A 14827-nucleotide genomic window follows, 5' to 3' on the forward strand; every position below is an offset into this window, starting at 1 on the left:
TTATGGAAACAATTTATAATATGTAAGCCATCGCTTTTGACTTTTTCACGCTGCGGCAGCGAGCTCGGTATTTCTTTGCTTAATACATTTGTGTTCATGCAGCTCTGGGTTTTGCTGCTGCCCAGCACTGAGCGCGCGCGCATTTGAAATACACTCGCTGCTGCCGCCCGACCCAAAAAGAAAACTCTTGTAATAGACACATCTTTTATTAATTTATTATGCGGAAACTTAAATAGAAAATGTCGTAAAGGAAAACAATCGTGTTTAAAAGCTTCACTTTTAGTTTTGGTTTTTTGCTTTTGTTTTGTTTTGTTTATGTTTGTTTTACTATGGACTATGGGATTGGCATTTGTTTTAGTTAACAAAAATCACATGAAATTATAACAGTCGATCTCCATTATTCAGACTAATTGAATGTGTAAATCATAGTACATTAAATTCAAGAAATGTAACATAATATTTAACACTAAAATGGTACCGAAAAATCGTATTCTTTTTTGTTGGAAATTTGTTCTACAAGCTAAAATTACATTTTTAAGCTAATGTTTTGTTTGCTTTATGCGTTTGTCTAGATCTCATTTATCTTCTTTATGGATGGTTTACAATTGAGTTCGTTTAATTACTTGACAGATTTTGAATGTTCTTCAATGGCGAAAGTTTTCAATGAGATTTTTGTTTGTGTGTTTGTTGAATGTAATTTGTAAATGTTGAGTTGGCAAACGCAAGGGCATCTGAGCGGATGTTCCGATGTGGTCCTTAACCATCGGACAAGCTGGGCGTGACCCAGCCGTACTTCTCGTGTGTCTTCACCAGCGAGCGGAACGACTCCTCTGCCTGACGGCTACACGAGAGATAGAGAGAGAAATCAATCGATTTTAGTTGCTTTTAATGAATAATTCCCTCGTGCCGACTCACCGACTAAACTCCTTTGTACATTTTGGTCTACGCATAATACGACCCTGACCCTTGACCACGCTGGCAGAGAACTGCATGATGACGGCCTCCACGGTGTAGGCACTGGCCCAGCCACGTGGCGTGAGTAGCTCCATGCATATGGCACCGCCCTCCATCACATAACCCTTCTCGATGCGCGGCTCCACCACACGCATAAAGGGCGGCGCGAATGGGAAGTTGTCGGGAAAGCTCAAGTGCAGCAGGATGTTGGAAACATTCAGCTCCATCATGTCACGGGCCAGCGGCGAGTCCGGATCAATCACATGCAGTCGCACATGCCACTCAAAGAGGCTATCATTGACTAGTTCCACCTGCACAAAAACGAGACAAAAAGTCAGCTAAAATCTATTTAAAGCAGCAAACACTTACCGTGAACACAGCATCGGGCTTCAGTTGCAGCCGCTCCATTTCATGGTATTCCTTCATGAGGCGCCGCGATCGAATGCTCTGATCGGCGGCCACCAGCTGACGCCCGGCCGTCGGCGTCACTCTGGAATCGCAAGAACAGTTGGGTTTTATTTTAGACATAATTCGAAATTAATTTGATCAATAATTTGTTTAAATATTCGACTGACTTATGATCCTGTCGTCGACGTTTGCCTGGCGATTCGCACAAAGCCTGCTCGCCTGCCATTCGAACTACTGCATTTTTGTTGGAGTTTGTTGTTCCAGCTGCAGCTGCTCCGCCTGCTCCTCCGGCTGGTCCAATTCCTGAGCCTCCCGCAGCTGTTGAGGTGGCTGCCTCATTGTTGTTATTATTATTGTTGTTAATATTGCTGCCGGTGGCGGCTCCATCAACTTTATCATTGTTGTTCATGTTATTGTTGTTATTATTATTATTATTGTTGTTGTTGTTGTTGTTGCTGGATTTATGGAAGATTTTGCGAAATGCAGTGACAACTCTCTCCTTGGAACGCGATGACATTTTAGCAAATGTTTTTTTGTTTTTTGTTTTTTGGTCTCCCTGTGCGTGGTTTTTGTTTGGTTCTTGTTGAGCGGTGGCCTGGCTTTTGTTTCCCAGTTAACAATTATCGTTTTTTCAGTCTTGTTCAAACATTTGTCTTTGTGGGCTGTGCAATGATTGTTATTTTTAATGGTGGTTTGGCGTTGAGTTAATGCTGAAAAGTAGAGAACAAATATGTAGACTTTAGAGCGGTGGATACCATGTGGATTTATATGTAATTGTTGTAACAGAGGGCAGGTGTATGAGGTTGGTAGCTTGTGGAACGTGAGTGGATTTCATATGCATTTTTGGTTCTATTCCATGCTACAAAAAGGTTTGAAACTTGAAATTCTTAGCAAAATTAATTAATTAAGTTAATTTTTTGTGCCCTCTCCCTGCCTTGGATTTTAGCTCCTTATTCTATCATAAAAACCAAAAAATCAAGATCCCTCAGATTCTCAGACTCCCTCCCTTAGATGACATCGTTGCCAAAAATGTTTGCTGCAAAATTCCACATTATTCCAAGAAGAACTTATCGGTTTTCATCTTTTGTTTAAAAAGTCTATGGGTGCACAAAAATTAGCATATCTTACGAGTATATTGTCAAGGGTGCCATTACTTGGAATTTGATGCCCTAGAAGCAAATTTTCATATTTTAGTGGTCTGCTATCTGCGTCGCCTAGAACCGCATTTTGTGACCTTGAAATAGACGCATTTTCCCAACCACAAAATATAGCCCAGCCAGCAGATACTTTTGGATGTCTAGAGCAGCACAAAACACATCCTTGGAAAGCATTTTCAAGCAACAAAATATGTTAAATACCAAGCTCCAAGCGCCAACAAAACAACTCGTAAAGAAATTCTGTGGCAAAGGGACGACGACGACGACATAAAAAAACTTATTACGTCGCAGCCAGGCAGCCAACCCCGAGGAGCGGCAACTGGAAGAAGAGTAGGCGGATCTTCGGATGAGAATGAGGATGAGGAGGAACTGTGCTCTGCAAGAGCCAAAACCCTTGAGGCGCGGCACACACACACACCCAACCGTTTTATGGGCAAAGTTTACACAGCCTCTGGAGTGGCTGCTGCTGCCTGCTGTGTGCCAAAGATACCGAAATGGAGACACCCACGCCCACACCCACGTCCCAGACCCTTTTAGAGGTGTTTTCGAGGTGTTTGACCATGGTCTCTCCGCCAAATTGTTTGTCTTGCGCATAATTAGCTCTACTCTCATGACCCCCCACTGCATAAGGATTGCTTGGGTTGGACTTTGGCCAAGCGCATTGCTGCGGCTGTGACTGAGGTACCGTGCATTATTATTCTTATTGTTATAAATAATAGCAGATAATTGTGAGCCAAATTTAGAGGCAAAAGCAACTTCTACAATGAGTCCAGAGGAAAGGAGATAGTTGCCAAAGATGGATACGTTTTAGATATAGTTTGCCCAGAGCTTGCCTTTGTTCTCTGCTCATTTTGTATTCCCAATCACAGGAATTGAGAAACATTCCCCATTAAGCTACAGATTTGAGCGCCTTTGGCTCGGTTCTTGCCTCATCTTTTATTCATATCACATCGCAATAGTAGACACATAGTTCGCTCCCTCTGTGGCAGCTTGTTAAGCACCACAAATTATGAATGATTGATTGATTAATGGACCCTGGAAGATGTGTTCATTTGACCCCAACCCCAACCTCATTAAGAGTTCATTAAAGTTCCAACTGCTACCCCATTCGTTTCGTTTCTTTCTTTCTCTTAGTTATGGTACACTTCCGTGCAACTAAAAGTATTTTAAGACAAACTTTTTTGCACTTTTGCTTTCAGCTCTGGGGGAAAACTGGACTGCTGCGATCCGAAACAAAGGCGCCGCCAGGCAGCCAGGCCAGAGTCAGACCAAAACAAGTTACAGCACAAAATCAGACAAAGTGAGAAGAGAGAGAGAGAGAGAGAGAGAGAGAGAGAGAGAGAGAGAAAAGTTGTCTGCTCTGCTCTTCAATTGAACGAAATAAATGTCAAGAATGGTTGACATATTTCTCCATCCACCCACCGGGTAGGAGGAGCTGTTGACAGGCCCTTGAAATACGAGTATTTATATAGATTGGGCGACAAATTGACTGCGAGGGTTGCAAATTACAGTACAAACATACCAAATACGAGATATATCCATACATACATATCTTATCTGGCGCCAGTAAAATCGATAGAGTCCCCACAATTCCATTCCCGCACTGACCTACCCCGGACACAGCACAGATACTCAGATACGTATTTAATAATAGCATTTGGCTTGGGTTCGCCAGTGTTGAATCAATGTTATTTGCAGATCCAAATATAGATATACATATTTACATATGTACGTATGTACATACATATGTACATATGTATGTATGTATTTAGCTGCTGGCTCCCTCTCTCTCACTGCCCAGTGTCCTGAAGTCAGGTGGCGGGCAGCGGCAATTTTTATTGCCTGTGGGAGCGTGGGTTAAATGAGTTTTTAATTGAATTTCCCATTGCACCATCCATACTCGGAATGGTCTTCCATTTCAAGTCGATGCTTTATCTTGCCACGCGTTAAGTGTGAAATATTTACAGTCTATTGGTGGTGCCCTACCACCATTTGGTGGCACGTTTTTATCGTTAAACAGCTCTCTGGTTGATGCCTCGCGGAAGTCTTTAAAAAAAAGCAATCAAATTGACAATTAAAGAAGAAAACTGTCTTAATTTAGAGTTATGTATGTTCGATACAGTTACGACGTTGGGTGGTGATTTTCGTTTTGTTACTTTCATTCGCAGAAACTAACTATTTTAGCTTCAACTATGTACATACGTTTGGTCGTAGTACAACACTGTCAATTTTGAAGGCAACTACAATACAAATAAACGTTATTTTCAGGTAAAAGATGTAACAGTTGTTCTTATTTGTCTTGTCCTTATTCTTAATTTAATATTTTAATTGAATTTCCACTATTTTTACCCATTTTTATTTGCTTTACAGCATTGCCTTATTGGCAGTGAGAAGCGTGGGAAATATCACAGTGGTAAACAATTAATACAACAACATAAAAGAGCTGAATTTTTTTCGGTTAATGCATAAAATTATACACACAATCCATAATTGCGAGTATACAGCCATATCCGAGAGACCATATAACGCAAGACCGACACACCCGCTCTGTTTGTGTTCATGTCCGTTCATGTTTAAACGATTCGAGACGTGTTTATTGTTGTTTCTCCATGGCATGCAAATTTTCCCCCCTCGTTGGCTGCATGCAAATTTCCCCATATAAACACGAAAGTAAAAACGGAAAAAGGCATATACGGGTATACGGCATATCATTTGGAAAAAGGCAAGAAAAGAAAACAAAACTGAATGTAAAACTGTGCCAGTTTTTGCGCTACTAAAGTCTTAACAACTCTCGGTTCTTATGCGTTTTATTGATTTTCGACACTGCTGAGTGACTTTTTAATTGCATTCTCCTCGAATGCGTGAAATATTCAACAGTGAGGAACTTTGCTCATTAATCAACACTTGTGCTGCTCCTGGTTCTGGGGTGCTGCTGCAGAAATGCGGAAATATTTGTCAAGCGGGTCCGTGGGATGCTGACTAATGGCCCTCTCCTCCCCACAGCAACAGTTCTTTGTTCAGCTGGCTATTGCGTTGTGCCTCTGCTCCCACACACACTCTGCTGTCATGCCAGTCGGCTGCTGCCACGCGCTGGTCATCCCCACACCAACCAACTTCTCACACGCACACTGACGCACCTTCATCTCTTGAATACCCTTTGCTGAGGTTATTATTTGCTTGCATCTTCGCACATGTAACTTCCATAAGAACATTTTCTTTTAAAGTGTATCAATACTTGCGACTACCCTTCCCTTCCATTTAATTTCTCCCTCCTTATGCACTTGTTGAGAGGAGGGGCAGCAGCTGCCCCTGCCTGGCATTGTTCTACTTGCGCTCCTCTTCGTTTTCGTCGTGTTGTCCGAGTGAGTGAGGGTCAGTCATTGCTTGTTACAGCTCTCTGTTAATTTATTTATAAACAATTGCGCCTGCCAGGCCGCCGTCACTCGGACTCTCGGGTGCATGCAAATTGAATCAAGCATGGATTGCATTCTGGTTGCCCCTCTTTGGAGAGCTTTTAAATATGCATTCAGTGGTAATCAAGGCCAGGCAGGTTTCCTTTATTTCCTGGCTGGGGCCCGCCGCTAACCAAATCGGATTGCTTTGTCACTCCCTCTCTCCCGCCAGTGAGTGTGTGTGTTCGGATGTGATGCGATGCTGTGTCGTGTCTGAATGAGTCTGCGGTGCGGTTTCCCTGGTTCATTGACTTTTCGTTGGAATTCCTGATAAACTAAACTAACTAACGGACTGTGACTGATTGATGCCTTAACCCCATAACAGCCACCAGGGTAAAGAAACTAACAATAGATGGGTCCTCCCCCCTTTCTTTCCCTTCTCCTTTGACCTTGATATGTCTCTGTTTTCTCAGAGCTTAACTTTTTGAAGTGAGTGGCGCCAGAACGGTGGAATAACGGAGGAAGACAGTAAACGAAAAAAAAACAACAGTAAATCCACACACACATGCATGCTCGTACTCCTTTTGCATTCGCGCTCGTTTGCCCATTTTCTTATGTATTTATTAAGACTCTCTCAGGCATTGGCAGGCACGTAGAACGCGTCTAGGAAATGGGAATATATGTACATATATGTATGTATGTGCTGGCGAAGGAGAGTGTTAAAAGGATGGAGCGAAAAGGGAGACAAAGCTTGCAGATACCCTCTACACGCGCACTTCTTCATTAGCTTTCAAAACAAAATTATTTTGCTTTTGCTGGGAACAAACTCGAACTTCTGACAGTTCATACAGCATACCCGTACCCACCCCCTAAAACAACAAAGGGTATTAGGATGCAAAGCCTTCGTCCCAGTGCTTCAGAATCCTCCTCACCTTACCCTCTTTCAGTGCTGGCGCGTGTCTTATTCAAACGGAAGCCATTTACAAAATTGCTTTCAACAAGCAACAAAAAACAACAACAAAATTCCAACGAGCAAGAAGTGGACTTTGACATGGAGCGTCATTTTAGCGCTTCAGTTGATGACGTTAGTGGTTCGATTGTGGCTGCGTAACCGACTTCCCGCAACGGGTCTTTTCCTCTCTCTCTCTCTGGCGTGTGTTTGTGTGTATTTGAAACTGTCAATTTCGCTCTGGTCGGGTGTCAACGTTAAGTACTTTGGATATGGTGTACATACTATATTACTGACACACGATAAGCATTTTGCTGGCGGTTCCAAGCATGTGATTAAATTTCGCTCGACACTCATTAACCACTTGAAAGTATGCTATGGCATTTAATGCATATATTAAATGGTGTAGAAAAAGTTCCATTTAATTAGAGTGTCGAATTAAGTCTCCCTTCCCATCAGTTGTCTACAAGGATTATTATCATTCCTTTCCTCCAAGGATTGGCTTAACCTTTGCTCGATAATTTTCACACCTCTTCTAAGAGATTAACAATGCTGACGTCAATGGTCTGAGCCAGACAGGAGACTACTGGCAGGGCACAGACAGACAGCCAGAAGCACTCGTACTCGTATCGCCACCTGCCATATTGTTTATGCTGACTGAAATTGTTTATCGCCTGCCACACACAAAAACACCCACTCCCCGGCTCATGTAAAATGCATAAATTCCAGCGATACCATGACCTGAACTCACTCTCTCGCTCTCTATAATTGTTGGTGACCCTTTGCTCGGCTATTTATAGAGAGAGTAGCACAACACACAAGGGAATTCATGAGCCCGGAGCTGACTTTCATGGCTATGCATAATCAATTTATGTATCGTACATGGGTTAAATCTATAAATTAATTCAGCCGTAAAAATAAAATGCCTACTATGCCATAAAAGCACAAACACATACACACACACACACATGAGTACTGCATATAGACAAGGATATATGTAGTAAGCTCCACTGATCAAGCGCGATTTAAATGCACAACATGTCCAAGGCATAGATGAAGGAATAGAGAAAGAACGGAAGGAAGGAAGGAAGGAAAGAAAGAGGATGCAAAGTGCTGTGTCCCATTGTGTTTAGTCAGCGGGAAAGGAAGAACGATAGACTAGGCAGAGGCAGAGGACGTATTATCTAGCTGCGAGGTTTACTGCCTGCCTTTCTCTTGGGTGCTCCTCTCATACGTGCTTCTGGCCTTCATTCATGAATGGCAAACAATGAGGCAAGCCCTTCGCGCTCTTTCGACTTCTCAGCCGAGTCTGAGTGTATGAGCTTTGTGTGTGTTTGTGTGGGGGCGTGAAAATGTCAGCAGTAAATAAAATTTGAGCATTCACCGTTTGCTGGAGCTTCATTCATTCATTGGCTTGGGATTTATTCCGCTTTTGCTGGAATTCCTTCGCTTCCCACTATTTACTGCTATTTTCTGTTAGTGCTGCTTTTGCTGCCTTCCATTCCTGACTGTCACAGGCATGTTGCAGACAATAAAATCCAAATATGCATGGACAACGAACACAAAAGCAATTGAACCGCGACTTGGCAGCGAGTTAGCATGAAGTCAATATAAAATTGGAATTTTTCAGCGAAGCTAATCTTTGGAGTTCCTTTTTACTAAGAACTTTGCCAGTCAGTCTAGCTTCTTCCAGTTTTAATTCTCTATATTCCCAACATCATTTATTTGTTTACTATTTTTTTAGTCAATAAATCACAGTAATTCTAGCCGTTCGTTATCATTTGGAATTCGTTGTTGTTTCGTTGAATTGTTTTTGCAAAAGTAAAAACCGATATGACTGAAAAATTCGCGCCGTATTATTTAACGCTTGCAATTAATATAAATGTGCAACACTTTGAAGGGAATATAATGTATGTAAAAACAGGTTATGGTCATATCTCTTACATTCATAACTAGTAAATTGTGTAAGCCTCTGCACTACTTACAAAATAGTTGAATTTAATCTTAAAAATAACCTTCCAGCGATAAGAACGCTTTATATGAGTCTAAGGCTTCACATTGCATTGTTCTTATCTTTCAGCATTTGTTTATTTGCCTTAGGCTGATGAGTCCTAACAGACATAGCAGGAAAACAGTTTCCTTGGAACTGTCAGCGTGACCATGACTGTGTCCCTGGGTCGGGCACAAGCCACAAAACCGAAAAAAAAGTCAAGTTCAATGAAAAGCTGACATTGAAACGATGGAGACAGCATCCACGGGCCACTTTCCATCCCTTTCGCTCTTCATCCATTTTGCATTCAGCTTTTCCAAATCTTGTCAATGTCAGAAAGCGAAGAGTGCAATGGATAGGACAAGCACAAATACATTGACAGCAGCACCCACAGCACACACACTCAGACACTGAGTATCGAATTGGCACTAGCAAGGCATGGACATACATATGTTCGTATTAAGTTGGATGGTAAGGCCCCAAAATCTGTTTGCCGGAATTAACTCAAATTTATGAAAATCAAACTATGTTTACACAAAGAGCAATACGGCCCAAACCTTCTGTTTGGTATACCTTGGGTCTAGATTGGCAGCGAGAGAGGGCGACAGCGAGAAGGCATATCAAATAACAGCAAATTTCTGTTTGTCAGGGAGGGGGCGACAGTGGTGGGAGTGGAGGAGGTCAAACGCTTTTAATTGGCAAATTGTTGTCAAATGCTGCAGCCGTTACATCGAGGGGAAGGGTGAAACGCGGGCGAAAAACAAAGCGATCGAGAGTATAGAAAATGAAAGGCAAAATAGCAGAGATTACAGAAAATAGAACTCCCGTTACTTACCAAAAGCTTAATGCACTTCTCTCCTTCGTTCCAGCGTCTTATCAATGTTGCACTCTCACACATACACACACTTGTGTACAGTCGTGGACAAACAAAAAACCAAAAATTGTATTCTTCTTTTGCGTATGTGCAAAAATCAATCAAATGCAATTCTGTTTTCCCTGCCCGTTTCCCGTTGCAGTAGTTTGCGTTTGTTTACTGCGTTCTATATTAATTACGAGAATATTATTGCGCCACGCCACTACCGGAGTGTACAGAGAAGTTTGCTGCAAGCGCCGCCCGCCGTCCGATTGTGTATTTGGTTGTTCCTGGTGTTCCTTTTGTGAGCCGCACTTTTTGTCTTCTTTTTGTTTTTGCAAGTTTCTTTTCTCGACATGCGCGGTTTTTTTTTTGTGGAACGGCGGTGTAAGCAGTGTGACCGCGGATTTATCGATAAAATGTACCGCACGACCATCAAAAATATACCAAAGTATACCTTCTCATGCTAAAAATATACCATATATATACTGAGGAAATGAACCCCAACATAATTTGAACAATACTCTTTGTAAATTTGTATGCTCTATTTCATTTAATTATCTCAATCCCCGACCTTGTAGGGCATCGAGTTTTCGACTATGCGAGAATTATTCCAAAATATAATTTTGTTGTTCTACTTTTCTGTTGCGGTCAACAGTTTAATCAATTCACCAACAACTTTAACATTAATGCTGTTGCCGAGCAGCCGGTACATTTGTCGATTTGTCGTTTCAGGGGCATTGCCAAAGTCTTCGGGAAAACTCATCAGGCGTGCCACTTCCCGAGGCGTGAAGTAGCGCAGGTATAATTGTCGTAGGAGTTCCAAACGCTGCCTCCGCTCATCCTCAGTTCTGCTGGTATCCGGATTGTTATTGTCAATTTCTTTCACTAATTCAAATATACGATGGGACTGCTCCTCAGGGAGCGGTGTGAAGACCGAGCCCGTGCCTTCGGTGTAGTGCGTATATCCTTTGGTGAAGCACATGGATCTATTTTGTGTGGGATGTATTATGTCCATGACCAGCACACGCTTGGCTAGAACATCGTCAGGTACACTGAAGTCACAGGGCACATTGTCCTGAATGAGGTCGGAGATTTTGACTGTAACAGACTGATCGACGGCTGCTTTTCTGTCGGGCATTTCCTCCCAGATCTTGCCTCCAGCAAAGGCAAAGTCTGCGGTCTTGCGAGCAATGCAGTAGTAGCGATGGCGAGTATTTGGCACATTGAATTGTGTGGGCGTCAGTATAAACTCCCGCCAAAAGAATCCAGCCTTCTCCAACGCTTCAACGAAGTGATTTCTGGCCTGAGATCATTCGAATCCCTTGACATTTTCCATGAGCACATACTGTAGGGTTTCGCATTGCGGAATGAGGGTGCACAAATGGGTGAGTGCATCCGAACGCTTGTCCTCCGTGTCTCTTTGCAGGCCCTGGCGGGTGTGCGGCTGACAGGGCGGTGACATGAGCAGCATGTTGGCCCCCAACTTTCTGACCTCCTTCTCGCTGAGGCTTTGAATATTCCTTGTCCTCACATCTGTGCCTGGGAAGTTGGACGAATACACCGCATTGGCCACTGTATTGACATCCATGGCGGCCACAATTGATCCCTCCAACCCAGCATCTGCAATGCGCGTGTCAATATTATTTTGATTCTTGCCTCGTCTCTACTCACAGTTAAAGGCATAATGCATGCCCCCAATGCCGCTGAACAGTTCCAACACACGGAATCCCATTATATTTAAATAATTTGATTTTGTTTATATTCGACACCTTGTGGTCGGAGCGCTTTACAACACTGGTCGCAACAGCAGTTTGTGAATGGTTTTTTTAAGAAGAAGAATAACATCAACACGTGCCGCTTGAATTTTATTTTAGTTGTACGTTTTAAAATGATTAAAATAAAGAGAAAAATGCCAGCGCCACCTCCAGTAGACGAGGACTCGGACAGTGATTCGAGCTTCGGTGAAGAGGAGACCTTGGACGCAGAAATAAACGAAGAGGTGGACAGCTCAGACGAAGAACCGAGCACCAGCAAGCGCAAACAACAGCCAAAGGAGGAAGATGAAGATGCTGCCGACGACGAGGACGTTGCCATCAAAGATGAAGATGAGGATGATGACGACGACGAGGATGATGAGGAAGACGACGATGAAGATGATAAGAAAGCGCGGATTCCTGTCTTCAACCCACTCAGCTTGATGCGAAACAAGGAACAGCGCTTGGCCCTCTATCGCAAAATGAAGAAGGAGAAACACAAGAAGAAGATGCAGGAGAGACGCGCCCGTCGCAAGGCTGGTGTGCCGGCCAATCCGGGTCACACAATCGAGAGTCTGCGTGAGAAGGATCAGACAGAGGTCGCTAATCTGAACGACTCGGACAACGAGGAGCTGCAAAAAGAGCTGGAAATCGATGACTTCAGCACGTACTTTGAACGCGTCTACGAACCGAAAGTTCTCATCACGTTCGCCGACAATCCAGTGACCAAGACGCGCAAGTTTGGCCTGGAACTGTCGCGCATATTCCCCAATGCTCTGGTCAAGATCAGGAACAAGGCTTCAGTGAAGAAGATCTGCAAAAGCGCCGAACGAGAGGAATTCACAGATGTGGTCATCATCAATGAGGACAGAAGGAAGCCCAATGGTTTGCTGGTCATCCACTTGCCCAACGGCCCCACGGCGCACTTTAAGCTGTCGAACGTCAAGCTGACATCGGACATTAAGAGGAATCACAAGGAGATAACCAAGCACAGGCCCGAGGTGATTCTGACCAACTTCACAACACGCCTGGGCCTAACAGTCGGCCGCATGCTTGGCGCGCTCTTCCACCACGATCCCGAGTTCAAGGGCCGGCGGGCGGCAACGTTTCACAATCAACGCGATTACATATTCTTCCGCCACCATCGCTACGAGTTCTCCAAGGAGGGAAAGCGCGTGAAGCTTCGCGAATTGGGACCCAGATTCACGCTGAAGCTGCGCTCACTGCAGGAGGGAACATTCGACAGCAAAACCGGGGACTATGCCTGGATAATCAGCAACAAGCGGCACGCCATGGAGTCGCGTCGTCGCTTCTTCCTCTAAGTGTATTTCGATTCTTTGTATTTAGCGTAGAGAACATAAAATAAACACGAAAATTTCTCAGCTCAAGGGCGAGATAGCCACCACATTGACAAATTGTTGTTGTTGTTGTCCAGACGAAATACAGAAAATAATACAAATACAAAGTTCTTAGCCTACAAATGTGCAACACTCAACAGTTAACCGAATTGGCACACTAAGGGGGAAAGTGTTCCAAAAAGAAAGACCACCTCCCGGCACCACCTACATGGTGGGACACTGGGGATTGGCGCCACCGCCCATAGCAGCTGTGGGATCGGTGAACGGCAGATCACCGCCCGTCTCGGCGAGTATCTCAGCTGGTGGCTGTCCATAGTCTTGAAGTTTACGCATATCGTCCAGCACCACGCGGAACTTTTCGCGCTTGACAGCGGCCGAATCCTCGGGCTTTTCCGATTGCAAATGGCCCTCGATGACCTTGTAGAGATCCATTTGTTTTTGGTATCTATGGAATAGAAATCGAATTAGATTTATTTGCTACAAATAAATTAATGCCTAGCAAACCTCTCTTTGTCCTCAGCCGACAGCTTGTCATCGTTCTCTTCGAGGTACTTGGGATACTTCTCGAGCAGCTCCTTAATGCTGGGCAGCAGAATCTCAGCCGAAAGCAGGCTCTGCATCATGCCTTCCATGAAGGGCAGGAACATGTTGCCATCAGGTGCGCCACTCTATGGATGCCAATTATAATTGATTACACGTGATTCAGTAGCGATCCAAAGGGAGCTTACACCATCCAGGTTCAGGGAACCAAACATGCTGGCAATATCATTCTCTGATGCAGGTGCTGCCAGACTATCCCCGCCCTCCTGCAGACCCTTCAGGGCTTGCGAAATGCTGTCTGAATACTTGGAGACATCTTCATCGGTGGCCGAGTTCTCGCCACTCAGTGTCAATGCGGCCGCCTCGGCCATTTTCTTGAAGCCAGACATTATCTGGTCTGGGTCCTGTGGCATCGGTGGTATATCCCCACTGGGCGTATCCGGACCACCGAACAACGTGTTCATGCGGTCGGCCAACACCTTCGCCTGCTCGCTGCAATTCAAGAATACAAAGTTCAATATCGGCTGATGACATCGCGCACACAAATTGTTGCTGCAGACTCCCGTGACTCACATGAAAAATGCATCAGGGTCTTCGGAACCCTCGGCAACCTCGGAGCCTGCCGCATCGGTAGCCTTGGGCTTCTCCTTCTTGTTGCCACTTTTGTCGAAATCCTGCAGAGCACCTGCCGATAGAAAATTTCGAAATTTAATTTTGGTATTGCGCGTTATATAATTTGGTCAAAATTCATTGCGGCTGCAAAGGGGCCATCCACTCACTGTCCAGCAGGTCGTTTAATTCATCTCCGTTTTGCTTTTCCTCAGACATTGTGTAATTTTTTCTTTTATTTCTAATTAATTCTGAGGGGGAGTGGGAGGGATAAAATAATTGACTGTCAGAAGTGTGAGCGATTTGTCAAAAATACATACAACCTGACCCTCAGAAAAATACCAGAATGTACCATTGCGTCTTCAAAATATACCGTAAATATACCGTAGTATTAAATCAGATTCCTTGATTTTGATGTTCTATTCAATATTACCAGCTAGTTAGGAGTCTCAACGCTAAAACTATAGTTTTATCAAAGTCATCAATCAATTTTTTCACAAGATTGGCTAGTTTTCATGACTTCATTTGATTGGATTTCTTACAAAATGGAAGGTTACGTCACTAACCATATATGTATGTAGTATGAATGGTATTGCATGGGCTTTAGTGTACCCTATGTCCATTAATTAATATAACAATTTCGATATTATAGCGGATCTCAAACATTAAAAATGTCTTTATCTTTTTCATATGTTTTCCGATCAATAAACTTTCTCGGTATATATAATCTAGTAATCTAGAAGCAATCACAAATAAACAAGCGAGTGAAAACTCCAGCAAATTGGGAGCAGCCAAGTGCAAGATCCACTTCCAAGCAGAGTATCTGCTGCAATTTTTAAGGCTTTTTAAGGCCAAAGAGA

The 14827-nt window shown here is 43.6% G+C and overlaps 5 protein-coding genes across 5 annotated transcripts; 1 reads left to right on the forward strand and 4 right to left on the reverse strand.

The window, feature by feature from the left end:
• Positions 1-192: 192 nt before the first annotated feature.
• On the reverse strand, positions 193-10066 carry LOC117900477 (ubiquitin-conjugating enzyme E2Q-like protein CG4502). The gene is made up of 5 exons (XM_034810861.1): positions 9686-10066; positions 1530-2072; positions 1324-1444; positions 916-1265; positions 193-841 (listed from the first exon to the last, which is right to left on the reverse strand). The coding sequence occupies exons 2-5, from the start codon at positions 1877-1879 to the stop codon at positions 757-759; spliced, it is 906 nt and encodes a 301-aa protein (XP_034666752.1). The 5' UTR covers positions 1880-2072; positions 9686-10066; the 3' UTR covers positions 193-756.
• A 243-nt stretch (positions 10067-10309) lies between these two features.
• LOC117900865 (tRNA (cytosine-5-)-methyltransferase-like) lies at positions 10310-11525 on the reverse strand. Its single transcript, XM_034811387.1, has 2 exons — positions 11378-11525; positions 10310-11326 (listed from the first exon to the last, which is right to left on the reverse strand). The coding sequence occupies exon 2, from the start codon at positions 10842-10844 to the stop codon at positions 10338-10340; it is 507 nt and encodes a 168-aa protein (XP_034667278.1). The 5' UTR covers positions 10845-11326; positions 11378-11525; the 3' UTR covers positions 10310-10337.
• Positions 10992-11311, reverse strand: LOC117900866 (tRNA (cytosine-5-)-methyltransferase-like). The gene has a single exon (XM_034811388.1). The coding sequence runs from the start codon at positions 11292-11294 to the stop codon at positions 11016-11018; it is 279 nt and encodes a 92-aa protein (XP_034667279.1). The 5' UTR covers positions 11295-11311; the 3' UTR covers positions 10992-11015.
• A 2-nt stretch (positions 11526-11527) lies between the features above and the next one.
• Positions 11528-12827, forward strand: LOC117900863 (probable ribosome production factor 1). Its single transcript, XM_034811385.1, has one exon. The coding sequence runs from the start codon at positions 11595-11597 to the stop codon at positions 12780-12782; it is 1188 nt and encodes a 395-aa protein (XP_034667276.1). The 5' UTR covers positions 11528-11594; the 3' UTR covers positions 12783-12827.
• An 83-nt stretch (positions 12828-12910) lies between these two features.
• Positions 12911-14285, reverse strand: LOC117900864 (peroxisomal biogenesis factor 19). Its single transcript, XM_034811386.1, has 5 exons — positions 14138-14285; positions 13932-14043; positions 13547-13850; positions 13323-13486; positions 12911-13263 (listed from the first exon to the last, which is right to left on the reverse strand). Exons 1-5 carry the CDS (start codon positions 14184-14186, stop codon positions 13023-13025), a joined length of 870 nt encoding a protein of 289 aa, XP_034667277.1. The 5' UTR covers positions 14187-14285; the 3' UTR covers positions 12911-13022.
• Between the last annotated feature and the right edge of the window lie 542 nt (positions 14286-14827).

Source organism: Drosophila subobscura, chromosome U (genome assembly GCF_008121235.1).
Source record: "Drosophila subobscura isolate 14011-0131.10 chromosome U, UCBerk_Dsub_1.0, whole genome shotgun sequence".
Taxonomy (NCBI): domain Eukaryota; kingdom Metazoa; phylum Arthropoda; class Insecta; order Diptera; family Drosophilidae; genus Drosophila; species Drosophila subobscura.